Genomic DNA, 27754 nt, shown 5'->3' on the forward strand with positions numbered 1-27754 from the left:
GGGGCAGCATGCTGGCCACACCTAGGCTGACAGCTGAGAGCCTGGGGCCAGGAAAACATCACTTACTAGTGAGGTCCGCTGTGCACCCAGGGTTGGGGGAGGCACCAGTTGGCCACACTCAGGCCGCACTCCCAGACCTCACCTGGATGAGGGCATTGCCATCTGTTCTGTGAAAAACAATAATGGTAAACCTCATTTAAAATGGAGCCAGGGGGGCCGGCCTGGTGGCACAAGCTGTTAAGTGCGCGCGCTCTGCTGCGGCGGCCCGGGGTTCATAGGTTCAGATCCCCGGCGCGCACCGACGCATCGCTTGTTAAGCCATGCTGTGGCGGCGTCCCATATAAAGTGGAGGAAGAGGGCCACGGTTGTTAGCTGAGGGCCCATTTTCCTCAAGAAAAGAGGGGAGGATTGGCATCAGATGTTAGCTCAGGGTTAGTCCTCCTCACAAAAAAAATAAAATAAAATAAAATGGAGCCAGGAAGCTAGAGCTCCCAGCAGTACCACTCCTGGTCAGTTACAGGGAAAATGGTGAATTACACACGCCAACAGAAGTGTCATCAGGAAAGAATGTCAATTATAGGAAGAAATGTATGTCGCATCCCAAACAGAAATTGATGACCCCAGCAACTCAGCCAGTGAGAAACCGTCACCACCTGAACTGCTTTTCTCCAATGGACTTTCATTCAAAACAACCCCTCCCAGCTTCCTCCTTTTTGTCTATAAAGTAATATTCCTCTCCCTTGTTTGTTGGACTTGCCTGTGGTCCGCCATAGCATGCACATCCTAAATTGCAATTCTTTGGCTATTCCCAAATAAACTAATTTTGCTGGTAAAATAACTAGCTGTTTTATTTTTAAGATTGACAGTTCCAAGCCTTGTGGGGTTCTCTGGCTGACCCCCCACACTCTCTCTCCTGGATTCTCTCAGGGGTCCCACCCCTGCTCTTTGCCCCTACATGGCCCCAGAGAAATCCACCTCCAGAGATCTCTGCCTCCCCAGCCGCAGTGAGTGACCAACCGTTAGAGAGCCAACCAGGGACACGGCCCTGCCGATGTTTAATACCATATACAATACATAAAACAGCGTATGTAATAAGCACAATGTACAATAAACAATTATATAATGTAGTATAACACGTGTTGTTACTTTAACATAAAACTATGAAAAAGAGGAAGTTTTTGAAACTGCCTATTCTTCTGTATTATTTACTTTTCCATTACATAAATACTATTATTTAAACAAAATAACAATATGACTAGTTAACGTGGCACTAGTAATAATTAATAGTAGGGCTAATTAAACAAATATGTGTGTTAAACATATAACAATATTTTTATGATGTTTCTTTTTGATACAGCAATTTATCCTGTCCCTTATTTTGACTATTGTATATCTAAATTTTGTGGGCTATAATATTGTGTATTCTTAACATACATAAATGTAAGACTTTTATAAAGGAGAATATAAATAAAATGAGACTAGTTGAACAGATATTGTCTGTATTCAGTAAACATCACAGTGACGCGTTTCTCTCCACGCCGTGATACAGTAGGGTGTTTCTGCTCCTTCCGTGTCGTTTTCCAATGATTTCCCAACCTTCCTGAACAGGCTGTGGCCTCCAGGTGGCCTCCTTTTCTGTGGTGAAACCAAACACAGTCACACACGTAAACGGTGCTCCCACTGCACGGCATGGTACTGAAATTCTAGACAAAGCAATTAGACAAGAAAAAGAAACAAAAGTGATCCAAATTGGAAAGGCAGGAGTAAAACTGTCCCTATTCACAGTTGACATGAACTTATATAGTGAAAACCCTAAATAATCTTCCCCAAACTACTGCAGCTAATTAAAAAGTTCAGCAAAATTGCAGGATACAAGATAAACACAAAAAAAATCAGTTGTAATTCTATACACTAGTAATAAACAATTTGAAAAGAAAATTAAAAAAAAAAAAACAATTCCAGGGGCCAGCCTGGTGGCATAGTGCTTAAGTTCGTGCATTCCTCTTCAGCGGCCTGGGGTTCACTGGTTTGGATCCTGGGTGCAGACCTACTCACCGCTCATCAAACCATGCTGAGGCAGCGTCCCACATAGAAGAACTAGAAGGACCTACAACTAGGATATACAACTATGTACTGGGGCTTTGAGGAGGAAAAAAAAAGAGGAAGATTGGCAATAGATGTTAGCTTAGGGCCAATCTTCCTCAAACAAACAAACAAACAACAATTCCATTTACAATACCATCCAAAAGAATAAAAGACCTAGGAACAAATTTAACCAAAGAGGTGAAAGACTTGTACACTGTAACACTGAAAACTACAATCATTACTGAAAGAAATTAAAAAAGACCTAAATAAATGGAAAAGTCCATCCTGTGTTCTTGGATTGGAAGACTTAATATTAAGGTAGCAATACCACTCAAATTCATCTACAGAGTCCATGGAATCCCTGTTAAGATTCCAATGCTCTTTGTTGCAGAAATGGAAAAGCTGATCCTAAAATTCACATGTAATTGCAAGGGGCTCTGAATAGCCAAAACAATATTGAAAAAGAAAAAAGTTGGAAGACACACTTCCTAATCTCAAAACTTATTACAAAGCTACAGTGATTAAAACAGTATGGTAAATAGCCAAGATTCTATACGATATAAATAATCCAATGAATACATAAATGGGGGAGAAGGCACAGCTCTTCCTTATGAAAAACTTGAATTAATAAATATAGAAAGAATGAGAGAAATAGAAAACACCATTAGACAAGCAACCCCAGTAATAAATATTGTAGGCAGGAACCACAGGTCAATGCTGAAATTAGTGATGAGGACGTATGATGAGAAACAGAGTTATCTGCAATAGTCTCTAAGTATCTCCCATAAGATTTATTAATTACTAAGAGAAAAGCTGACTTTACAGTGGAGAAACCCAGTAGACCTCACCTTATTGTCACCAGCCATAAGACATACAGATGCCACGTCATCCCCACTATGATGCACTGAAGACACATCACTTACCAAAAACTTATGACCTCAGCCTGATCGGGAGAAAACACCAGGCACTTCCAGGTTAAGGGGCATTCAACAAAATAACTGGCCAGTACCCTTCAAAGTGTCAAGGTCATGGAAACAGGCAAACACCAAGGATCCGTCAGTGATTGGAGAAGACGAAGGAGCCGTGGTCCCGAAACGCAGTGTGGGTCCTGGAGCAAAGGACAGTGTTGGGAAAGCTGGCAGAACTGAACACATTCTGTAGGTGATAGTGTTGTATCAAAGTTAGGGCCCGGTTTTGAGAATCGTGCTATGGTTATACTAGTTGTTACCAATCGGAGAACCTGGGTGAAGGGTATATGGGAACTCTCTGTACTAATTTTCCAACTTTTCTGAAATTCTAAATTATTTCAAAATAAAAAGTTACACACAATGAGACATCACTGCACACCCACTAGTATTAATACAGACTGAAAATACCAGTGTTGGCCAGGGTGTGAAGCACCTGTAAGTTCCATACTTTGCTGGTAGAAATATAAAATGGTACAGCCACTTGGGAAAATGATCTGGCAGACCGTCATAATGTTAACCGTAAACACAGCCTAGGTCCTCTAAATTCCACTGCACCTAAGTATTTACCTGAGACAATTGAAAACACAGCCATGCAAAGACTTGTATGTTTGTAGCAGCTTATTCATAATCACTAATCCCTGCTGAGTGTCCACCACTAGGCGAATATGTAAACAGATTATGAAATGGAATACTACATAGCAATAAAAAGGAGTGAACTGTGACACATGCAACAGCGTGGAAGGATCTGAGAGTCATCATGCTGAGTGGCGGAAGCCAGGCAGAGGAGAACGCACCGTCTGGTTCCACGTACATGAAGTTCTAGGGCAGGCAAGATCAGTGACCGGAGGCAGAGCCGCTGTGGGAAGGACGGAGTGAGAAGGGGCTCGAGAGGGCTTTGCGGGAAATGGAAATGTTTGTGTCTGGGTGGAGGTGTGGCTACACAGATGTCCACATTTGTCAAAATTCATCAAACTGTACTCTGAAAGAGGATGCATTTTATTTTAAAGAAATTGTACCTCAGTAAAATTTAATTTAAAAAAAGATGGTTAAAGTTCATACATTTAAAAAAGCAAGAATACCCAGAACATTTCTGAAGAATAAAAGTAATGAAGGGGCACTAGCCCTACCAGGTGGTAAAGCATATTCAGACACGAATAATTAAGACAGTGTGACAGCATGGAGCAGAGTAGAGCCCAGAAACACCGTGTGGAATTCATGTGGGACACGGGCGGCTCATAAATCCCTGGGGAGGGAGGACCATTTAATAAATGAGGCTGAATCTGGAGTTTGTGCAGTACACTAGAACAAATCCCGAGGTGGTCAAAATTAGACATAGAATAAATAAAACCATGAAAGTACTGGGGGGAGAATCCCTTTCTAACCTCAGGACTCCGAAGGCTTTTCTAAACATGACCCCAAATCCAGAAGTGACAAATAAAGGGTGCTACGTTTTTCCACGTAAAAATACAGCGTTTTTGCCTGGCAGAACCATTACAAGCAAAGCCAAAAGGCCAAAACCTGGGAGACCTATTTGCAACGAATTGTTATATGTTATATGTTATAATCATCACATTATAGACAAGAGCCTGAGGCAACACAAAGTGGTAAGAAGGAGAGAAAACGGGCCAAGGACACAAAAAGGACAGAGAAAGAAAGGTTTTTTAAAAAGTCAAAGTCCATGTATTTTTTTTTAAAGGCGAGAACCCCCCGGGTACTTCTGAAAGCGGAGAGGAACCAAGGGGAACCGGCCCCTGGGCCCTGACCCGCGACCCGGGGAGGTGTGCGCCCCCGCCCCGCGCAGTACAGCGCGCGCCCAGCAGGTGGCGCCGCCCCCGTCGTGTCCCCAGCCGCGCGCCCCCTGCCGGCGGCGAGCTGCAGCTCGTCACGTGGGCCTGTGCACGTGCAGAGAGCGTGCGCTCCAGGGCAACAGAGCCGTGTGCCTGTCTCAGAAGACGGAAAGCAAAACCTGTCGTCTGAAGTGCTGCCACCCAACTTCGACGTGCATCTCCACAGCATATTATTAAGGTAAAAAGGCCAGAGGAGAGAGCACTTAGTATGCGACGACTGTAAACACGGGGAGCTGGGCTACATGTCCTTGTCTGCTGATGCGACCACTGCCAGTGGAAGGAAACGCGTGCTGATGACCGTGGCTGTCTGGGGGCTCGTGGAGGAGAGAGACGGCCGTCCAACACACTTTTATACCTTCGTATTTGTGAGCCAGGTTTTGCCCCTGCAAAAAAATCAGATGAAATGAATCAACGATTAAGAAAGAAGATGCTCCTTCAAGAAAAAAACAGACTGCAGCCGATGAAAGGAAACAGGCTCAACTCTTAAGTAAGAAAATTGTGAGATTTAGCATAACTTTTTGCACAAAGGGAGAAGAGGGAAATTCCAGAGCTGCCTTCTGGCTTCACAAAGAAATCGTAAGGGTACCCTTCAGAAGAGATGTCAGTTTAGATATATTGTCAGGGAAAGATGTTACTAATGGCAGACCCATCAGAATGCTGGATTTGGGGGTGATGGGTCCCACTTTCAGAAGGCCAGGTTTCGGAGAAGGCACCTTTGTGCAAACAGCATGCCCAAGAGCAGTTTTATAGCATCAGAAGGAGAACTTGGGGAGGTTTCTCCCCATTCTCCACACGACGGGCGAGAAGCATCACTGAAGGTTTGCAGTGCCCGAATTTCCAAGGATGCAGCAGAGCAGGCTCGGGTGAAGGCGCCCTCTTGCTGTCCCTCCAGGAGACTCTCCTCCAGCAGCTGTGGGCCAAGCAGGGCCAGAGGCGGGAACTCCTCGGTTAACCTTGTGGAAAGACTGGCCTTCGGAGCTCAAACTCACCAAAGATCGGGGAAGACCAGAGTAGAACCTTTCTTCACAAGAACAGGCGTGGCACACGTGATGTTTTTCTTCTACATTAGGAGTGAAAAAGAGGACATAATTACGTATGCAGTGGGAATGAGAACACTGTGCACATTGTTATGACAATTCATTTGAAGACTTAACAAAATGGAAAATTTCCTAGGGAATCTGAGTAGATTTAAGTCAGTGAAGGGGTCTGAGATGAGCTGGACAGGGACCAGGCTGATCAGGGCCAGCAGAGCCACTGATGCCCTGACCCCAGGCGGACCAGCTGACCCTGTGCTGACCAGCAAGGCCCAGCCCTTGTCTTGCCTTCCTAATGTCCTTGGCCACGACTGGCTCCTTAGCGGTCTTTGGACAAGAGCAAAAACGAGCCAAGGGAATCTGGTGACCTTGTGCCCGTGCCTTCTCGCTGAGCCTTGGAAACAACACAGATGGATTCTACTCTCTGGGAAACACACTCTTTTTGCTTAATTTAAGGCATTTTAAGCAAAAGCTGCCATCTTCCTAGCGCCTGTCTTAATCCATACTGGGAGGAGGACGGGGACGTAGAGCCACAGGAGAGACCCACTAGGGAGCCCTGCAGGTCCCTCCACCTCCCACTTTCCTCCACAGGGTCTGGGGGCAACAGAAGCCACCTGGATGGAACCTGGCTCTATGTCCCAGCCTCACAGGCCCTCTGAGCCTCAGTTTCCCTCTCTGCACTGCTCACCCAGCTGGTGGCCAAGTGGCCCTTTCAGCCCGACTGCTGTACGCTTGCACTGCCGGCTCTTGGCTTGTCTGCACTAGAGAGAGAAGGGGAAGAGGGGGTCCCAGGCCAGGCTCACAGTCCTGTGAGTCCTGGGAGCCTCTGGCTCAGGCTCCTTCCCTAAAGATCCTGGAAGCACTGTGCTCCTACCCGCCCAGGTCTCACGGAGCCGCTGGGAACCCGGAGAAGCCACCCAAACCCCAGAGCTCAGATCTGGGCAGGCCGGCTCGCTCACGTGGACACTGGAAGCCAGGACCTCTCCATCCTTGCTCTGCAGGTGAGAAAATGGAGGCCCGGGTGGTGGGGACAGCAGATGCCAGCCCACTACCCACACTGCTCTGAAGACACACTTCTAAACGCCCAGCACATCTCTGTCCACAGGGACTACAGAAGCAGGTACATCCAGGCTGGGCAAAGGGCTGGGATGCCGGCCTGCCCCACCAGCCGGGACAGCGGCAAGAGCGGCCACCCTCCGTGCACCGGCTTCCTCACCTGCTAAAGCAAAGGAGACAGGTGAGGGGGGTGAAGGCTCCCGCTGCACAACCTCAGTGGCGTCACCGAGCACCAGGGGTGCCTGTCGTTGTAGCAGGTAGACCCAGGGCCCAAGGTGACACAGACCCCGCCCTGGGGCACGGCCAGCATGCAGGGATCTGGGCAGCCACTCAGTGCCCTTGCTGCTCTCCTTCCCAGCCATCTTGGCCACTGTGCCCTGGGCCTGGGGGCCGTGGGGCGTCTCCCCTCAGGTCCACCCCTCACACCAGCGATCCCTGCTACGGGTGCCTGGAGGCTACCTCCTCCCCTGTCCCCAGCCACACAGGTGCCCAGCCCACAGTGTGTCTGGTCCAGGGGTGGGCTGAGGCACCTGCAGGGTCCGGCACGTGTGGGGGAGGCAGAGGACAGCACTTTGAGAAGGCCACCCACGGAGAGGAACTGTGGCTTGATGTCACTTGATGTGAAGGCCCTGCCCGCTTCCCAGAGCCCAGGTCTGGTGAGAACGGAGCTCTGCTCTCACAAAGGCACCTCTCCCCTCTGACGTCAGGTCCCAGAGCCCCTCGCCAGGGACGCGCACCATGCAGGGCCCACCCCTCACCCAGCAAGGAGCACTGCCCCTCCCTGGGCCTTTGGGGGCACAACCTGAGGCTGGCCCCAGGGGCTGTGCTTTTCCTCGAGAGCTGTCGCTGCAGCTGGAGAGGGAGTGGAGTCCCGGAGCCCTGAGGGGGCCGTGTGGGCCGGACACCAAAACGCCGGCCAGCCGGGCCCTGAGGGCCGTGGGGGCTGTCAGTGGGCAGCTGCTGCCCGGAGGCTTCTCCCTCTTTTCTTACAACCTAAAGAGCAGTCACCCCCACGTCCCCTGATCCTGCGTGCTCAGGGTCCCAGCTGCCCTCTCTAGGCCCTGACTAGTGGGACCACCTTGTCTGGCAGTCCCCATTGTCGCTTTGGGAAGGTGTGGCCTTCCCCTGCTGGATGGAAGCGTTTCGCTGCGACAGTGAGACGTGAGCCCCCACAATGGGCTCAGAGGAGCCGCCAGGGGTGTGCCCTGGGTGGATTCACCTGGATGCCCCCTCCCCAGTAGGAGTGGGGACTAAAGTGATCCTGTGGGGGGCCAGCAGCCTGCTGGGCTCTGGGACAGGCCTGGGTGGCTCTCCAGTTACAGCAGAGGGACAGGCAGCATTTGGGGTGCAGAGAGGATGAAGGCCACAGAGGCTTTGGGGACATGCTTTAGAATCAGTCTGATGCCTCCAAGCAGCACAAGAAGCGAAAACTGTCTGATATTTATTTTTCTGGAACTTTCTATTTGTGTTTGTGATATGAAATCTCCCTTTGAAAAACATTGTTTAAGTGAAAAAGTGAATGGAGTTAAAGAAGATGTGTAGTAAATAGCAACACAGCTGGTGCTCATGTCTGACGCCATTGGACACTGGCGCTTCGGACAGTGAAGTGTGTGCGTTGAAAAGGCAGCTCCAGCCAGAACTGCAGGTGCTGCGTAGAGGTCTCTCCCCTCCCTGCCTCCCTCCCGTCCTCAGGGCTAGCCCCAGTTGGACTTCCCATGTCCAGTCCCCACTGACCCAACAGGAGACCGGGAAACCGTGTTTTCCTTTCACAGAAGCGGTTCCCCAGCTCTTGCTCACAGCCATGGGCCGGGGTCTGTGCCTTGCTGGCCCCTTGTCCTTCATGCTGGCCCCTTGTCAGGCCTGGGGCTAGTCTGTGTCCATAGTCCACAGCTGGAGGGCAGGGACGGAGGGGCCCACTGCCCACCCTGCTGCCTCCGAGGCCCTCTGGACCCAGCCAGGGCGTGGGAGGAGACTCAGATCTGCAGGGAGGGGCCATCAGGCAGAGATTGACCTGGGAGTTCTAGGAAAAGGAAGGGATCAGGGTGGAGGGGTGGAAGGTGAAGTTGGTGAGGTTGGCGGGGGCTAGCCTACGTAGGGCCTGCAGGCCACAGATCCGATGGGACTCTGAGTTTCAGTAATCAGAAAGCCCGAGTTTCAATGTTTACACAAAAGGGGCTTTCCTGGCTCCCGTGACTTTGAAGTCCAGAGGGTGCGCTCACTTCAGGCAAGGCTGGGTCCAGACACTTGGAGCAAATACTCTGCCCAGGTGTCTTGCCTCTCTCAGGGGTTGGCTTCGTTCTCAGACTGGCTCTTCCCATGCAACATCTTTAGGGCGGCAGCAGCTGGAAGTCTGCCCCTGCCACCAGAGCAATTCCCCTTCCCACAAACCTCAGCAAAGGCCTCGAGGTCAAGGCGATGGGTCCTACTAGCCAGGCCCGGGAGCCCCGCCAACACCTGGGCAGGGTGTGTGAGCCCCACCAAGACCCCCACAGACCGAGGCCAGAAAAAGGGGGTTCCCAAAGGGAAATGGAGGTGCTAGTGCTGGAAGTGGGGGGGAGGTGGGTGCCACCCGCCCACGCAGCTCACTGTGCTCCTTCTCCCTCTGGACGCCCCCCTCCTCTTTCGCCTCCAGAAGAAAAGTCTGGCTGCACCCCAGCAGCCGCCTCCACCTCTGCACAGCCCAGGCTCCTTCCTCTGGTCTCCAGTGGGGCTGCCCAGGAAGCTGGCTTCAGCCAGAAGTGGGGGGCTGCCTGTTCTGTCCTGCCTCTACCTCGCCTCTGGGGGCCCTGGAAGAGAGCAGTGAAGGGAAGGCCTTTGGGATGTGTGAAGCCTGAGCAGTGCGCTGGGTGTTCCTGTGCATGGGAGGGGGGATCTACGCTGATGGTGGGCAGCGGCTTAAAGGCGGGCCAGCTGGGCTCTGGTCTTTGTGGTCCTGGCCTTGTGCCCTTTCTGGTGGGCTGGAGGCCGTCAGTGCCATGCTCAGCTACCTGGGGAAGGTGGGTGCTGACCCTCAACCCCCTCATCCTTTCCCCTTAATGGGGCAGAGATGACAGCAGCCCCAATGCTCACACAAACCCCATTAGCCCTCATACTTCTGGGCAGGCAGCTTGCCAGGGCTCTCGCTGGGGGCTCTCAGGGCTGGTGGATCCAGGATCAGAGATGGACTGTCTCTGTGGGGCAAGGGGCTGGAATCCTTTCACTTTCCTCATAGGCTGTGGCTGGCAGCAGTGGGGTTCCAGCCCCTCTGCAGAGCCAAGCCCTAGGACTGGGCCTCCATAGGACTAGAGAGGGAGTCCCCACGGCCGTTGACAGGGGCAGCTGCAGAGGTGGGTGTGACGGCTGACGTGGGGTGAAGGTTGGGGCCCCTCGTGGTCTCTGGAGACAGTTCCTTGGCTTCATCAGCCCAGATCTCTCAGGTGGAAAGTAGGACTTGCTCACATCTGCCCTCCTGAACTGTGCTGCAGCTCAGCGGATCTCGCACCTGGACACCTGGAGCACAGCCCTCGCCCCACCCTCATCTGCTCTTGGCCCAAAGTAGGCAAGATGCCCTGGACGCACGACATGCCCAGCTGAGGGGGACTGCAGAGCCCTCAGCCCCATGGCTGGCCCTTCCACTCGGCCAGGAGCTGCCCTGACCAGGAAAAGCTCAGCAATGGTGAGCCCCCAGCCCCAGAACAGGCTCAGGGCATCCACCAGACTCCCCAGGGAGGCCTCAGGCTGGATCGAACTGGATTTCCACCCTGCCAGCGGCACAAAGCCCTGAAGACTCCTCTCTTCTCTGGAGCGGACTGGCGGATTGGTCACCCAGCTGTCCTCAGGCCTAGAGATGCCATGGGGCCCCTTACCCCCGGCACTGTCGCCTGGGCGGGTGCCCCTTCCCCTTGGGGCAGAGTGGCTGTAGCTGCCTCAGGCTTCCACTGGAACCCAATGAGTGAGCTGGCCAATGCCCTGGGGTGCTCGGGGTGGGGACGTGAGGTCCCTAGGTCACCATCATTTTCTGCTTTCTGGGGGGAGCTCCCGAGTCCCCCACATAGCTGGGACAGGAGTGCGGGCCCAGGGCCCTCCCTGCCTGATGGGAAGGGAGAAGCCAACGCACTGCCAGGGAGTGCCCCCCCAAACCTTCACCCCTAACTCTTCCCCACTAGGGGCAGAGGCCTGGCGAGACCCTGCTCAGGGTCCCAATTAGCTGGAGAGGCCTGGTGTTGGGGGCAGGGTCCTCTAGACCAACTAATGAGGCATGCTGGGGCTGTTGGGGGGCTTCTGACCCTTGGCTTCAGGCTCTGATAAAGGCCTCGAGATCTGGCACTGATCTGGAATTTTGGGGGATGACCAGTAATTAGTGAGGCTGGGGATGGGAGTGGGTGCTCCATGGGTGGGTATGTGGGGACCAAAGACCCAGTGAGGACTGCAGCTCACCTGGTCCTTCCTCTCCTGTGAGAACAGGACCTGGAAGGTGCCACAGGAGCCCAGAGTCCGCAGCGCGGTTGCTGTCCAGGACACCAAGCTGTCCCTCAACCAGAGGCATGCTCACTGCACGTGAGACACTCCTGCTTCATGTCCAGTGATGTCAAGCATGCGGGGCCAGGTATCCGCTAGCCCTGGAAGGGTGTCTTGAGTGCTCCGTGGTCTAGGCAGGGATGGGATCAAGGGGCTAGGGTCTTGGGGCTCGTCCTGAAGACAAGAGTGGGCAAAAGTGTGTGTCCCTCCTTCCCCAGGCGGTGCTGCCCACCCACTGCACCAGATGGGCTTGTTGGGGGTCTGTTCCCTTTGTCCAGCCCTGACCCCCCTTCTCAGGCCGTCGGGATGGCTACTCCAGAGCCATATCTGCAGGGGGAGGAGTAAAGGATGAATCAGAGCAGAGGGTGGTCTGCCCTGTAGCTGCCTCTTTTGTGCGCAGTGAATAAAGTTTTCACCAAAGGAAGCCTCATCTCTCGGTGCCCCCGCCGCCCCTGGATCGGCGCTGTCCAACTCTAAAGGGGCAGAAGCCCTAAGGGCGAAGGAGGGTTGCCATCCTCGCCCCCTCCCCGTCAGGGTAGTCGAGACCCTTACTTTGGGTCCCTACCGCGGGTCTCGGATGGGGCAGACCCAGGGTCCTGCGCGCTCCAGGCCGCTGCCTCCTCTCCCCATCAGGAGGCACGGCGTCCCGGACTGGCATGGCCAAGGACAGTCGCGGAGCTGCCCTCGGGTGCCACGACTCAGGACCACAGCCCTCGGGAAAGCCTCGGAAAAACCGGGCGGGGGAGAGCTAGGGACGGGGATCCGCTCACACAGCGAGAAACGGAGAGGTGGATGGACCGCTCGGTGCCTGCTCGCACTCATCCGGTCCCTACAGCACGGCCGGGGGCGGGGGTCGCGAGGCCGCACCCCACCTCGGAGCTCCGCCCTGCAGGGGGCCGCGGGCCAGCGAGGGTTAAGGAAGGCGGGGCGTGGGGCGGCCCCGCCTCCGCCGCCGCGCCGGGTCCGAGCGCGCACTAGGCGCGGGGGCGGGTCGGAGCGGGCGCGGCGGAGGGCGCGGCGCGGCGGGCGAGCGCGGGGAGCGGCGGCGGCGCGGCCCTCGTGACCCACCGCCCGCGCCCGCGAGCCCGCGCCCCGCCGCGCCCGGCCCAGCCGCAGGATGCGCGCCCCGCCGCTGCTGCTGCTGCTGCTGCTGGCCGCCTGCGCGCCGCCCCCCTGCGGCGCGGCTGCCCCGACGCCGCCGGGCTGGGAGCCGGCGGCCGACGCGCCCTGGTGCCCCTACAAGGTGCTGCCCGAGGGCCCCGAGGCGGGCGGCGGGCGCCTGTGCTTCCGCAGCCCCGCGCGCGGCTTCCGCTGCCAGGCGCCCGGCTGCGCGGCGCACGCCTCGGCCGGCCGCTCGCTGCGCGCCAGCGTCCTGCGCAACCGCAGCGTGCTGCTGCAGTGGCGCCTGGCGCCGGCCGAGGCGCGCCGCGTGCGCGCCTTCGCGCTCAACTGCTCGTGGCGCGGCGCCTACACGCGCTTCCCGTGCGAGCGCGTGCTCCTGGGCGCCTCCTGCCGCGACTACCTGCTGCCCGACGTGCACGACGGCGTGCGCTACCGCCTGTGCCTGCAGCCGCTGCCGCTGCGCGCCGAGCCCGCCGCCGCCACCGTCCCGGAGCCTGCCGGGTCCACCGAGTGCGTGGAGTTCGCCGCCGAGCCAGCCGGCATGCGGGAGATCGTGGTGGCCATGACGGCGGTGGGCGGCTCCATCTGCGTCATGCTTGTGGTTATCTGCCTGCTCGTGGCCTACATCACCGAGAACCTCATGCACCCGGCCTTCGGGCGCCCAGGCCTGCGCAGGCAGCCCTGAAGCGCGAGGCGGCCCGCCCACCGGGGCTCCGCCTGCCCGACAAGTGCGCGGGAGGTCCCAGGCCCTCCAGCCCGCTCTCCCTTCCGCGTTCCTGCTCCCTCCTAGGATCTCCACGCAAGGCTTGCTGGAGACGGATAGGGCACCAGCCGGCCGCGCCAGGAACTTGAAGTCATCGCACGACCTTCCTAGCTGCACATCGACTTCCCAGATTCCAGCTCGGGACTGGCCCTTGGGCCTGCGCAGAGGTGCCAGCCGCGACCGGGGCTCTCCCCGCTTTCCAGAGGCCTTTATAGAGGCCACCAGGACGTAGAGCCCCTTATAGCAAGAGCCATTGCCACCCTTGGGTGGTCACTCTTTTCCTCCAGCCTGTGCTGCGTTGGAAAAACCAGGCTGTCGTCATTGCTGGTCACTGTGTGCTTTGCCGGCTTGAGGGCCCCCTTGGAGCCTGTGCTCTCCCCTCCCAACCCCGGTGGGCTTAGGTTAGCTTCGTGCCTTAGTATCTCGGGCCCACTGGTGGAGCCAACCACCCGTCCCATGCTGTCCAAGGGGGTCTGTGGCCCTGAGACTGGCTGGCTTGTGGGTGGTTCCAGCCAGAGCCCCCTGGGGACCCCACTTCAAGATGTGCAGGAGCGTCGGGTGCGGGTAAGCAGAGTCCTGTGGTGTTTCCCTTCGGGGGTGTCTGAGCAGCTGGGAGCCATGATGTAGCTCAGCAGGCGGGGCCCATCGTCCAGCTGCTGTGTCCAGGGGTGAGTGTTCTCTGACTTCTGGGGAAGCTGGCAGTTTTCCAGGGCTGGGCTACCCCCACTCCCTTTTGTGTGTGCTACCTTGACTGAGGACTTTCTGTGGCCAGTGGGGGCAGGTGGCTGGGAAGAGGGAGCCTGGTCCGAAAGGACAGTGTTGCATCTAGAGAGTAGAAGAATAGATGCCAGCTTTGCCCAGCAGGACCTTCCACTGTGGTCTGGATCCCAAGCCTCAGCCACAGCATGACAGACAGCACCATCCCAGCTCCTCCTCAAGCTGGTGGTTGGGATTCCAGGATCTGGTCAGACATGCTGCTGCCCACCTACAGACCCATGGTGGACTGAAGGCTGACCTTGCTCCTCTCCGGGCAGACCTGAGTACCCTGGCTAGGGTTGCTTCTTGTGCTGACTACCTGGTGATGCCAGACGCTGGGAGGGGTGCGGCACACCCAGCTCTCTGTGAGCCCCTGGCTGTGACCACCCTGGACCTGGCGCTTCTGGAGTCACTGTGGTTAACCTGTCCCCACCCTCACCCCAGTGGCCACCAGCAATCTCAGGTCCTGGCTTGTGCCCCCACAGCGCCCATTCCCCCCACTTTGTCTTTGCTCTGCCCGCCCTTGGCGTGGCGCTGGTCACGTGTGAGCCTGGCACCAATGTCTGTCTAAATGTGCATCATTCTTAGATCAAAACCACTGTCTTGTGTGCTTATTCAAGAAGTGGGAGAGAAGGGCACGGAGTGAGAAGGAAGGGGGGACCCCTTGCTCCCCAGCTCCTCTAAGCTCCTCGAGCATCAGCCCAGTGGCTGACCCTGGACCCTTTGCCCGGTCAGGTGGCATCAATCCCAGGTCAGGTGCACAGGCACTCTGCCCTTGCCGTTTTCTGGCAGAGGGACAGACAGGGTGTCCCACTGCTGGTCTGCCCACCCTCAGACCTTGGGAGAGGATCTCTGTTGGGTCTACTGTGCTGGGCGGCGGTAGGGGGTTCGGCACGTGCTGCAGCTAGAAATAGGCCAGTCTCACGGGTGACCCACTTGAGCTGTGACAAGCAGTAATTAGGCAGCTCTAGGAGGGCCCCCTCCCCGGCCTGGGCCTCCCCATGCAGTGCTAGGGCTGGGGAGTGGGGGACAGGGTAACGTGGGGCCTCTGTCTGTGGCATTCACTGGATTGCCACCTGCCCTCCTGCCTGGGCCCTCCCCCACTTAGGCTGTCCTTGAGATCCAGGAGCTGTGACCCTGAGGAGCCAGACAGCTGGGGGCGTGCCAGGCTCTGAGGAGTGACTCATCCCCTGGAGAGGTGGGGGTGCAGCGATGTGTCTAGACAGCCGGGGGCATGAGTGGGAGGGGTTCCACCTCCAGCAGCCTCCATCCTGGCTCCCTGGGGGCCCCTTGTCTGCTGAGACCCGGGGCCACCTGTGAAGTGTGCTCAGATGTCTTCCGTGAGGGCAGAAGTGGGACCCCTTGGCAGCCCTGGTCTGAGGTGCCCTGGTGTCCATCCTCTAGCTCCTGGGGGCAGTCAGTTTCCAGAGCTGGGGCTACATGGTCCTGCTGGAGCCATGGCGAGGTTTCCTGAGGCCTTCCTTTTCCTCTGCCCCGTCCCCTTGGCCCTCCCCCTGATTTGGGGTCCTGTTTATGGGCTGGAGCTCAGGCCAGCTAGAGCCACAGGCCTGTCTTATCAGCCGATTCTTTATTTCCTGCAGCACTGACCAGCCTTCTGCTCCAGAGATGCCTCTTCAGGGCTCTGTTCCAGGGGCTTGTTGGCGGCCCGGAGTCCAGCTTTGGGTCTGCAGAGGTGGGGCTGAGCAGCCCAGCCCCAGCATGGTCCAGTCATGAGCCCTGGCCTGGGAGACAGTCTGGAGCTGGTGTCCAGGCAGAGCACTTATGCTTCTGAGCTCATGGCCATCCCCACAGCTGCTCTTCTGCAGGTGGCCCCACCATCCTCCGAGGGGTGCAGGGGACACCCAGGCTCCTCCCCCACCTTGGCCCACCAGTCCACCTGAAAGATTGGCAGTGTACCTCGTCCAGGACATTTCCTTCTCCATCCTCCTCGAGGGGCCTGTCCCTCCTTCCTTCCCCTCTCTTATCATGGTCTCTGCTCTCCTGGTTACCTCAGTGGCTTCCGTGTGCCTCATTCGTTGGTTGAGACTGCTTTTCTCTCTGGTGCCTGAAAATACTTAAGCTTATAATTTTCTGTCGTGGAAGAGAAGTAACTCTGCTCTGATTCCGAAACACTGAGGGGCTGCCTGGGCTGTTGTCCTGGCTCTGCATTTTAAGAGCCATGCAGCCTTTCAGTGCCTCTGTTTCCCCATCTGTAAAATGGAAATAGTAATAGGACCTAACTCACAGGTAGAGATAAATTGTAGCCATTGTTATTCGTATCTTTGCCATGAGTTGAGGTGCTCTCTGGGCCAAGACCCCCAGGGCTACGTCCCCAGCCTGACCCTCCTCCAGCTCCAGGCACGTGGCCCTTGAAATTCTCACTGTCTTGGCTTCTGTGTGCAAAATAGAACTCCGACTCCCTGCTCATCCCCCAAACCTCATCCAGACCTGATCCGCAGCACGTGTTCCTCGTTTAGCCAACGGGAATAATCCACAATCGTTCTGTGAACGTGTGCTGAACGCCCCCGCGTGGCCAGCTCTGGGGACCCAGCAGTGACACCAGGATGCAGGATACGGGATACAGACCTGCCTGCCCAGGCCCCTCCCCACGGCCCCCAGCAGCTGCTTGCTCCTCTGATCTCAGGCCACTTTGGAGAAGCCAGTTTACTCAGCGCTGGCTGGGTGGCGGGGTAGGGTGACAGATGACACCAAGTGCAGCAGGCAGGATCAAGGGCAGATAGAGGAGACATTTCTCTCCGGGATTGTGGGGCTGGCGTTTCCCTGGTGATCTCAGGGTGGGGGCAGGGCTGTTGGGCAGGGTGGGGCATAGCCAGGGAGCTGCTGGAGACCCTGACCTGGGGGATGAGTAATTTGGCTACTTCAGCCTGAGTCTCGACCTGGGTCCCTGACACCCAGAGCCTCCTCCAACCACGTCTCTGGAGACTGGCCGAGTGCCCTTGGGGAGCGCTGGCTGAGAGGGGGCAGTGTGGTCCATTCCAGGGAGGGGGACTGGCTCCACCTCTGAAGGCAGGAGCGTCGGAGCTACTCACTACCTCTTTCTTTTAAGGAGTCATTGGTGCAGCTCGTTCCCCAGGTTTTCCCCCGGTTAATTTTCTTTTAGAAATCTATCCTTTTCTTTTTTTTTTTTAACTTTATTTATTTATTTTCCCCCCAAAGCCCCAGTAGATAGTTGTACGTCATAGTTGCACATCCTTCTAGTTGCTGTATGTGGGACACGGCCTCAGCATGGCCGGAGAAGCAGTGTGTTGGTGCGCGCCTGGGATCCGAACCCGGGCCGCCAGTAGCAGTGCGTGCGCACTTAACCACTAAGCCACGGGGCCGGCCCTTATCCTTTTTTTTTTTTTTAATATTTTATTTATTTATTTTTTCCCCCCAAAGCCCCAGCAGATTGTCGTCTGTCACAGTTGCACATCCCTCCAGTCGCTGCATGTGGGGCGCGGCCGGAGAAGCGGTGCATCGCTGCTCGCCCGGGATCCGAACCCCGGGCCGCCAGCAGCAGAGTGCGCGCACCCAACCGCCAAGCCACGGGGCCGGCCCTGCCCTTATCCTTTTATTTCTAAGTTGTAGCAGCAGTCTTCAAATCTTCATTTTTTCCAATGATCTTAGTAAAGTTTTTTCCCCGTGTCTGTTGCAAGGTGTTCTTTCACAACTTTTATCATCTTCTAACTCCATTTAGCTTGTGATGAAATGCTCAGTTTTTCTCTCTTTTCTGGCATGCCTTCTTTATCTGCAGGGATGTTATATGCTTCTTATTCTGTTTTTCCCTTGGTATGTCTGTGTGTGATTCAGTGGCTTCAACTGGTCACACATAACCGAGCTGGGCCTCCCTACTCAAGGGTGGGGAGTAGGAGGCGAGACAGCTCCCTCATGCCTGCCCCAGCTCTGCGGTCATCTGTGTTCAATAAGCAGCCTTTTCTTCCCCTCCCCCGCTGTTATCTGGACTGTCTCCTTCCTTTGCGCCTGGCAGCTCTATCCGTCTGCTCAATTTGGATTCTGGTCCAACAGGTTCTTCCCACGCCCACCCGTCTTCCTCATCCTGTCTTCCTCATCGGCTCGGACTCAGAGGTGTCCTCAGTATGGCCATTTTTTTTGTGTGTGTGTGAGGAAGATCAGCCCTGAGCTAACAGCCACGCCAACCTTTTTTTGCTGAGGAAGACTGGCCCTGGGCTAACATCGGTGCCTATCTTTCTCCACTTTATGTGGAACGCCACCACAGCATGGCCTGACAAGTGGTGCGTCGGTGCACGCCCGGGATCTGAACCTGGGCCGCCAGCAGGCACTTAACCGCTACACCACGGGGCCGGCCCTGTGTATGGCCACTTTCTAATTTACGTCAGTTGTGCTGTTGACTTTCTGTTTTTATTTTTCCTCAACACCATGTCCTTGAGGTTTATCAATGGTGCAGTATGCAAAAATGTTTTTCTTTTTGTGAGGAAGATTGTCCCTGAGCTACATCTGTACCAATCTTCCTCTATTTTGTATGTGGGACGCCGCCACAGCATGGTTGATGAGTGTTCCATAGGTCTGCACCCTGGATCCGAACCCTTGAACCTCGGGCCACCAAAGCAGAGTCCGGGAACTTAACCACTACACCACAGGGCCGGCCCCTATTTCATCGTTTCTGTCCGTCACATGCGGTTTCTAGTGCGTGCAGCCGCCATCGTCACTTGCCCTGGCCCCTGGGAAGAACTCGGGGAGCTGCAGTGTTTCCGTGAAAACCCTCCCACCCTCCTCAGGGGCCTGTGCAAGAACCTCTTGGTGAGGGACAGGGGTCTCAGGGACATGAGACTGAATTTCGCCAACATTGTCCATTTGTTCCTAACGGCTGAAGCAGTTAACACTCCTGCCAGCAGTGCAGGTGGGTTATTTCCCTGATTTCTCACCAACACTGTATCATCCAATTTTCTAGCTTCTGCCAATCTGATGGCTGCGTAACCCAATTTTAACTGAATTTGCTTTCTTCTGATTACTGGAGAGATTGCGCATCACTATTATTAGTCATTTCAATTTCCCCTGTACGCACTGCTTATTCATATTCTTTGTACTTTTTTTTTTCTTTTTTGGTGAGGAAGATTGGCCCTGAGCTAATATCTGTGCCAGTCTTCCTCTCTTTTGTATGCGGGATGCTGCCACAGCATGGCTTGATGGGTGGTATGTAGGTCTGCGCCTGGGATCTGAACCTGTGAACCCCAGGCCGCTTAAGTGAGAGCACATGAACTTAACCACTACGCCACTGGGCTGGCCCCTATACATTTTTTCCATTGCTTTTTCCTCTTGATTTTCAAGAGTTCCACAAATATTCTAGATCAGCACTGTTCCACAGGACTTTCTGAAATTATGGAAATGTTCATCTGTGCTTTATTAGTTTCCTAGGGCTGCTGTAACATATTACCACAAACTGAGGGGCTTAAAGCAACAGAAACGTACTCTCTCTCAGTTCTGGAGACTTGACGTCTGAAATCAAGGTGTCACCAGGATTGGTTCCTCATGAAGACTCTGAGGGAAAATTGGTTTCATGCCTCTCTCCAGCTTCTGGTGTTGCCAGCAATCTTTGGGGTTCTTTGGCTTGTGGATGCTCCAGTCTCCAAAGACGCCTGTCATGTGGCTTTCTCCTCTCTGAATGTCTCCTCCTTGTCTCTGTGTCCGAATTTCCTTCTCCTTTCTCTTATAAAGACACTACTCACGGGCCGGCCCTGCGGCTTAGCAGTTAAGTGCGTGCGCTCCACTACTGGTGGCCCGGGTGCGGATCCCAGGTGCGCACCAACACACCACTTCTCCGGCCATGCTGAGGCCGTGTCCCACATACAGCAACTAGAAGGATGTGCAGCTATGACATACAACTATCTACTGGGGCTTTGGGGAGAAAAAAGGAGGAGGATTGGCAATAGATGTTAGCTCAGAGCCAGTCTTCCTCAGCAAAAAGAGGAGGATTAGCATGGATGTTAGCTCAGGGCTGATCTTCCTCTCACACACACACACACACACACACACACACAAAAAGACACCACTCACTGGATTATCACTTTCATTCATTATGACCTCATCTTAATTTGATTACATGTGCAAAGACTCTATTTCCAAATAAGGTCACATTCACAGGTACTGAGGGTTAGGACTTCAACGTATTCTTTCAGTGAACTGCAAAAGAGTTCCTAGACCCAATTTCTGTGTGTGTGTGCGCGCGCGCACGCGCATACTCTTCCCCACACCAACAAGCAGTTCTGGGACATCAGCAGGGTATCTGAGAATTCAACTCAATTCTGACACTAGAAGGTACCCAGAGATAGAGTAAGATTCCACAGCAAGAGGGCTCAGTCCCACAAGACTGCCCTCCACTTCAGACGCGAGTCGCAAGCCCAGGTTGTTGCCTGTGCTTCTGACCAACTGGCTGTATAAATCAAAGGTTTGCATGACCCCCTTCTTTGCTAGAACAGCTCACAAAACTCAAGAAAATGGCTGACAAAACTTTTACTAGATTACCGATTTATTACGAAGGACATTAAAGGATAGGAATCAACAGCCAGATGAAGAGATACACAGAGCGAGGTCCTGAACAAAGGAGCTTCTGTAATTGACCACCTACTATTGATTCAACATCAAGCCCCACCCCTCTTCCCCAGAAACTAGGGGGTGGGACTGCAAGTTCCAACCCTCTGATCACGGCTGGTTCCCCTGGCAACCAGCCCCTACCCTTGGGTGGGGTACAAAAGTCACCTCATTAACATAAGTAAGACACCTTTACCACTCTGGACACTGAGGAAAATTCCAAGGGTTTTGGGAGCTGTGAGCCAGGAACTGTGGATGAAGACTAAATATATGTGAGAAATATATTTTGGTCATCTGAATGACCAAATTTCTTATAAATCACAATATCACACAAACAATTCAATCCACAGTAGACACTAGTCTACTAGTCAGTGGCTACTGACTAGTCATATGTGGATACTGAGGACTTGAAATGTTGCTAGTGTAACTGAGAAACTGCATTTTTAATTTTAATTAAACTACAGTTTAAATAGCCATATATGTTTAGCGGGTACTGTATTGAACAGCACAGTTCTAGACACTTATCTTTGATCATTTTGGATGTTGCAAAAATTTTCTCCTATGCTGTTAACATTGTCAGTAGTGTCCTTTGTTGAAAAGAAATCCTTACTTTTGATGATATCAGACCTATCATTTTTTCCTAGATGTTGTATGCATTCTTTTGGTCTTAAGCAATCCTTGCACACCCAAAGAATATAAATATATTTCCCTACTTTTTTTCGATTGGCTTTCTGATTTTACCTTTCATATTTATGCCTTTAATCTATCTAGAGTTTACCTTTATATATGGTGTGAGGTGGGGATCCAACTTTTTATATCCATACACTGAGCCAATTTTCCCAACCCAGCCTACAGAAACAATCCCTCCTTTTCCAGTACGTGGTACCCCATATCGTATACCACATTCCCATATATACGTGGGTCTGCTTATGGGCTATTGTATTGCCTATTGTTTGTCTTTTCCTACAACAGTACTACATGATCTTTATTATTATAATCTCGATAAATCTTAATATCTGTAGGGTGAGTTTCCACATTTTACTCTTTTTCAAGTTGACTTAGTGAGACTCTGAACTAACACGGGACCAGAATTACTCTTCCACCTGAGACAACTAAAAAGCTAGCCAAGATGTGTGCAACAACAGTTCTAAGTATACTGGCCATAATGCAACGAACAGCCATGACCCCTGAGAGAAAGGAAACAAACGAGTTGAGTCTTATGACTGCTCCAGCTTACTGCCTGGAGAGTTTTCAGGATGTGGAGCAAGAAGGGGGATTCAGGCAGGGCCCAGTGGTCTCCCTGAGTTGAGAGAATGGATCTGGGAGGCCAAGATGGCTAGAGCTCACAGGGCAGAACACTGAAGAAGAAAGAGGACATAGCTTAGGACTGTCTAGTGTATGTGTGTGAGGAAAATATGAGGCCAAGAAAAGAGCCAACAAAAGGATTAGAGGGAAAACTCCCCAGAGTTCAAGCTGGGCCAGGAGCAGTGCCTCCACCAACCAGCCAGCGAGCAAACTCACTCTCTGGGGACTTCAATTACACATGTATCAGCCGCTTGAAGTTGCCCCACAGCTCAGTGATGCTCTGTTCATTTTTTTCATCCTTTTTTTGTTTCACTTTTCTGTCTCATTTATAATTTCTACTTGTATGTCTTCAATGTCACTAACCTTCTCTTCTGCAATGTCTAATCTGTCATTAATCCCATCCAGGGTATTTTTCATATCAGATATTTTAGCACAATCCAGAAAAGAACAAACTGATAAATTGTACTTTATCAAACTTAAGAACTTTATCAAACTTGTCCTTTGAAAGACACTGATCAGAGAATAAGACAAGCCAAAGACAGGGAGAAAATATTTACAAATTGCATATCTGGTATACGTGTGCGTGTGTATATATGTGTCTAGATATTTATCAAGATATATATATATATATCCATCAGTGAGTGCCGCCGCAGGGACATCAGTTCTAAATACATTGGATGTAAGGCAGTGAAGACATCTTGGCTGGAAATGGAGGCCTTAGTCCTTTAGAGCTCAGAGTCTGTGAATGTAGTGAGGCAGAGGAGCACAGAGTGCTAAAATAAATGTGCAGAGCCACAAGAGCAAGTTGAATGTGGCGTCAGGAGCACAAAAAGGCCAGAGGGAGAAGAGGGAGGAAGGAGGAAGCTCTTGAAGTTGGTGGCATCTATCTGAATCTCAATGACTGGACTAAGACTTGAGGTGTGGGGCAGCACATGCAGAGGTAAAAAGGCAGAGGACAGTTTTCAGTTGCTGGTCCATTAAGTTCTAAACAGGATGCAGGGAGAGGTGAGGTACTGTCAGGCCACAATGCCTTTGAATTCGGGTTAATTGAGCACACTTGAGAAGCCATGGAGGGGTTTTGTTTTCAAAATGTAAATAGTTCTATTATTTGTTGTCAATGTAAAAGAAAATACGAAGTAAAAAAAACAAAAAAAAAAAAGTAAAAAAGTTCATAGAAGTATAAAGGGCATTCAAAGCACCTTTAATCCCACTATCCATAAATACCTGCTGTCTCACTTCCACATTGTGGTGTGTGTCCTCTTGGATTCACATTCTGCATACATTCAAATATACAGAAGGCAGGTGGGGAAGCTGCCCTCGGTCCTCCTCCATTCATCCCTCAAACCCCCAAGTCTTTCCAAGTAAATGCTTCCTTGTTGCAGCCATGCACTGTCCTCCCCCACCCTCATCATGCCCAGAGGTCCTTCAGGATTCCGAGCGCCTGGTTCTCAGCCTTTTTCTCCACGAAAACATCACGAGCGACAAGAAGACATCAGTCTCAGTGAGGGTGGTCCCTCACCACCCTGGCTTCTGAGTTTCTTACCTCCTCTCCAAAAGGGAGACCGACTTCCACCCGTGCCTATGGTCACACCTCGCCTACAGGTATTCAAAGAGTAGCCACTTCCACATCCTGTTTCAAGCATCCTAGTCTACCACCGCCTCACTCTAGTGACATCTCTTCCACTCCACTGGAACTCCAACTCGGCGCGCATCGTGCCTTTCCACTAACGCCATCCTCGCATGTCCTTATCCCTCACGTCACCCACTTCTGAATCCATGGCAGGAAATCGCAATTCCCTTGCCCCCTACCCTTTGTTGCGCTCCCACTCCAAGCCTGCATCCAGGCGGCTAGACAACAAAACCATGTTGACTAATTTCACTGTCGTAGCATGTCCCCAAATCTCAAGCCCGCAGCCCTCCTAACAAACCCCAGGACCTGGTCAGTTTGCTCTCCCACCGCACGAGGTCTCCACGGGTCCCCTCCTCATATCACCTCCGCTGCCTCTCTAATCCTCTCCACACACTTTCAAAACCTCATTTAAATGTTGAACTTCGCGGTTTGCAGCGGAGAGCGGTGTGCTGACGTCTGTGCGAGCCCGGGGACTGGGTGGTGAGAGGCCGTGGCGGTCGTTCTAGGGGCGGCGCAGGGGTTCGGACTAGAGGCAGGGGCACGCAAGGAGCGACACGGAGGGTCCCAGGGACAGGCTGAGACTGAGCGCAGCGCAGATCCAGGGAGGCAGCGCCTGGGCGGCAGGAGAAAGAACCACGGGCCCCACGGGGACGGAGGGGGCGCGCAGAGCCGTCCCGGGAGACGCCGGGTCGCGAACAGCCATCTCCCACCACCGTCCCCGCGGGCCCGGCGACAACGCGGGACGTTCGGGACGTCACAGGCTCCGGCGCGGCGCCTTACGCGTCACTCCCGGCGACTGGGGCCGGGCCTTGTGACGTCAGGACGCCGGCGCGGGGCGCTGGGCTGGCAGGCCGCCCCTGTGCGGAGCGCAGGCCTCGACCGCGCACGCCAGAGCAGCATCGTCCCCGCCGGCCGGCACCCTGGGACCGAGTCCCGCCGTTCGCGGCCCGGCGCTCTGGGCCGGGGCGGGGAGGCCGCCGGCACGCCGTGCACACGCCCGCGCCGCGCGTCCCGACGCGCTACGTGGCCGACGGCGCCGCTTCCGCGTCATGACTTCCGGGTGCCGCGGCCGCCATCTTGCTCGCGCGGAAGCGCCGCGGCTGGGTGGGAGTCCCGGTGCGGGAGAGTCGCGGACGGTGCGGCCGCCGCCATGCCGTCGTCGCCGCTGCGGGTGGCGGTGGTGTGCTCAAGCAACCAGAACCGGAGCATGGAGGCGCACAACATCCTCAGGTAGTGGGGCCTCCGCCCTGGCCCAGCGCGCCCCGTCGGACGCCGGCCGACCGGCCGTCCTTCCGCCCGCTCCTGGCCCGTGCTGAGCGGCGGCGGCCCGGGCTCCTGGCTCCCGGACCCCGGCCCGTGCTGGGCGGCGGCGGCCCCGGCTCCTGGCCCCTCAGGCCTGAAGCCGGCGGCCGGGCGGCGGCCCCTGAAGGACGCCAGAGGGGCCGCGCCGCATCCGGTCTCGTTGGCCTCGGGGCCGAGCGCAGCGAGGAGTCGACAAGGCTCGGTCGGCCGCGCGGTGTCCTCACGTGTGTTTAGCGTCGCGGGAAAATTGAGGTTCTGAGCTGAAATTTCCCGCGTCGCGGAAACTTCAAAGCTCCCAGTAAGCCCGAAATGCTGATGCTGGTTGGTCCCCTTTGCACTCATGCCTTGCGTTGGGCCTTCTGTAAAATACTTCTCGGTGAGGCGGGAAGTGCCAAGGCCAAGGTGAGGGTCTACAAGATGATAGTGTCCGCCCCCTGCGTCCCCAGGGCGTGTCGGTTACCAGATCTGCTGGAAAACTCGAACAACGTAAACTCAGGATAGAACGAGGCTTAGATAAACGGAAATGGCCTATTTTGTTAACTTCATGACTTTGTATTTGCTCCTATCTACATTTTAAAGCCTCATACAAAAAAATCCTCCCTACCCACTTGAAAGTGTTCGTTCGGTAATTTCTGGAATCCACGTGAGTGTGGTTTCGCACTCCTAGTTTATATTTCAGTACTAACTCCTCTTTTGTGACCCTGGCGTTGTATGTGTTGAATAAAATTTTATTGCTGTTTGATATAGTTTTTTCGTTCAAAATCACTTTACCAAATGTGAAATTGACCGCTTGCATTACAGTTAAAATTAGGTATACATGTTAACTGAGAGTAAAAGTTGAAAGTGCCTCTTCTCCCGAAGTTTCCATACGTGGACATTAAAAGACAACAATGCCTCGCTGTCTTGCTGCCCCAGTTCAGCTTTGACGCCTCGCTAACTTGGGGAAAATTAGTATTTCCCCACGCCTCTCGTTTCTTAACGAAGCTGGTAGTGTCGGGTGTCCACAATCTTCTAATTATGAGTTTTAATTCTTCCTAACATCTACCACGCTGTCCACAGTATTCGCTTAATGTCACTTTTTGGTGGAGTGGCCTATGCTTCGACCGTAACAAATTAACGTGAAGGTTGTTTTTAACCTAAAATTTTTTATATTGTAATGTTTTAAAATTAGAAACGTGCTAGAATTACACTGTGCTAGGTCTAATCCCCAAACCGCATTTATCTCTTCAGAGTCATTAAAGTTTGGTAAATTTAAGCAAAAGAATGCAAAGTTTACACTCCTGGAAAATAAAATTTCATATCTTTGATTAGAATAACAAGAGAACTGGAGACCATCTCCTCCAGCTTGGTGGGGCTGGCATCCTTTGTTTAAGCTCTCCTGCCATATCTGCTAACAAAGTCAGGATGAAACCTCACCAAGGGAGCTGTGTTTTTTGTTTTTTTTTAATTGATGTTTTAATAGTTTTTAACATTGTGAGATTTTGGGTTGTACATTATTGTTTGTCCATCACCATATATATGTCCCAAGGGAGCTGCTTTTTAATTACCTGTAGCAACTTTGTTAATGAAATCAGACAGTCCTTACAAGATGGCAAGTCCTTGTTTAGTTCCCAGTGGCCTGAGCTGGCCCAGCACTGGGTCTCCTGGTGGGGGGAGGGGGAGGGAGAAGAGCCCCTCCTGGTAATCACCAAGTAGGAGATGTTACTTGTGCTTCTGCCCACTTGACTGTCTTGCACATTTACTCGTAAAAAGAGAATGACGGCAAAAGGTAAGTTTAGGGTAACGTTATTGATATCATGAATGTGAATTTTTTTTGACATGAATCTTTAATTTCTAAAATGCCTATATTTGGGGGATGTTTTCCTTTGTTAAAATAGTAGTATTTGCTTGTTGCAAAGAATTCTTATTGTAGAAAATGCATAGAAGATGAAGAAGATAAAGGTCACTCCAAGTACCATTTTGGGGTAGGTCCTTCTGGATGTTCTGTGTACTCATACACACACTGAAGGGAGACCAGAATACCGTTGTGTCATGTCTCCTCACGTAATGTCGTGAACATAGGTCTGACTTCAATATTCATTTCTTTCTTTCTTTTTTTTTTTTTTTTTGTGAGGAAGATCAGCCCTGAGCTAACATCCATGCCAATCCTCCTCTTTTTGCTGAGGAAGACTGGCCCTGGGCTAACATCTGTGCCTATCTTCCCCTGCTTTATATGGGATGCCGCCACAGCATGGCCTGACAAGCGGTAAGTTGGTGCGTACCCCGGATCTGAACCCGGGCCGCCAGCATCGAGTGCAGGCACTTAACCGCTACACCACAGGGCCGGCCCCTCAATATTCATTTCTACTTTCATTTTGATATATTGAATTTGAATACACTACTCACATTGAGTGATGGCAGTGGTTAGAAAACCACAGCACAAGAATCCAGAGGAATCCTGTGGTGGTTAATTTTGTAACCAACACCCCATTAGTAGACATTTCGACCTTGTATTTTTCAGTCTTATGATGTTAACATTCTTGTGCCATATAAATCTTTGCACGCTTTTCTGGTTATTTCTTGGGTATAAATTCCTAGAGATAGAATCACTGAGTCAAAAGGTAGGCGTATTTGACATTTTCATACATTTTGCCAGACTGCCTTCCAGAAAAGTACCTATTTATAGAATTCCCATTTCCTCACAATCTGGGCATTATTTTCATCTTTTCATTCTGCCAGAGCACAAAAAAGGATCTGACCCTTCCTTTAGTTTTAAAATTTCTGTTGAGACTGAACAACTTTTCATGTCATTTTCACTTTTGAAAATTATTCATGGCTTTATC

At 53.1% G+C, this 27754-nt stretch overlaps 2 protein-coding genes and 1 long non-coding RNA gene across 3 annotated transcripts in view; 2 read left to right on the plus strand and 1 right to left on the minus strand.

The window, feature by feature from the left end:
• Positions 1-4011: 4011 nt before the first annotated feature.
• Positions 4012-12348, minus strand: LOC147914163 (uncharacterized). Its single transcript, XR_015555883.1, has 3 exons — positions 6623-12348; positions 5890-5960; positions 4012-5283 (listed from the first exon to the last, which is right to left on the minus strand). It is a non-coding gene; the product is annotated as an uncharacterized LOC147914163 (long non-coding RNA).
• Positions 12349-12556: 208 nt separating this feature from the next.
• On the plus strand, positions 12557-14723 carry FNDC10 (fibronectin type III domain containing 10). Its single transcript, XM_014783723.2, has one exon. It carries the CDS (start codon positions 12605-12607, stop codon positions 13292-13294), a length of 690 nt encoding a protein of 229 aa, XP_014639209.2. The 5' UTR covers positions 12557-12604; the 3' UTR covers positions 13295-14723.
• Positions 14724-24603: 9880 nt separating this feature from the next.
• SSU72 (SSU72 homolog, RNA polymerase II CTD phosphatase) overlaps positions 24604-27754 on the plus strand; it is a 31841-nt gene continuing 28690 nt past the window's right edge. Inside the window, exon 1 of the mRNA XM_004425485.3 lies at positions 24604-24860. Coding sequence (XP_004425542.1) covers positions 24781-24860 — 80 coding nt within the window. The 5' untranslated portion in view covers positions 24604-24780. The remainder of the gene's footprint in view (positions 24861-27754) is intronic.

Source organism: Ceratotherium simum, chromosome 22 (assembly GCF_057802395.1).
Source record: "Ceratotherium simum simum isolate JZ-2026a chromosome 22, ASM5780239v1, whole genome shotgun sequence".
In the NCBI taxonomy this organism is placed as follows: domain Eukaryota; kingdom Metazoa; phylum Chordata; class Mammalia; order Perissodactyla; family Rhinocerotidae; genus Ceratotherium; species Ceratotherium simum.

Excerpts from the sequence above, each read along its gene's own strand:
- FNDC10 (XM_014783723.2), top strand. The coding sequence starts at position 12,605 with ATGCGCGCCCCGCCGCTGCTGCTGCTGCTGCTGCTGGCCGCCTGCGCG.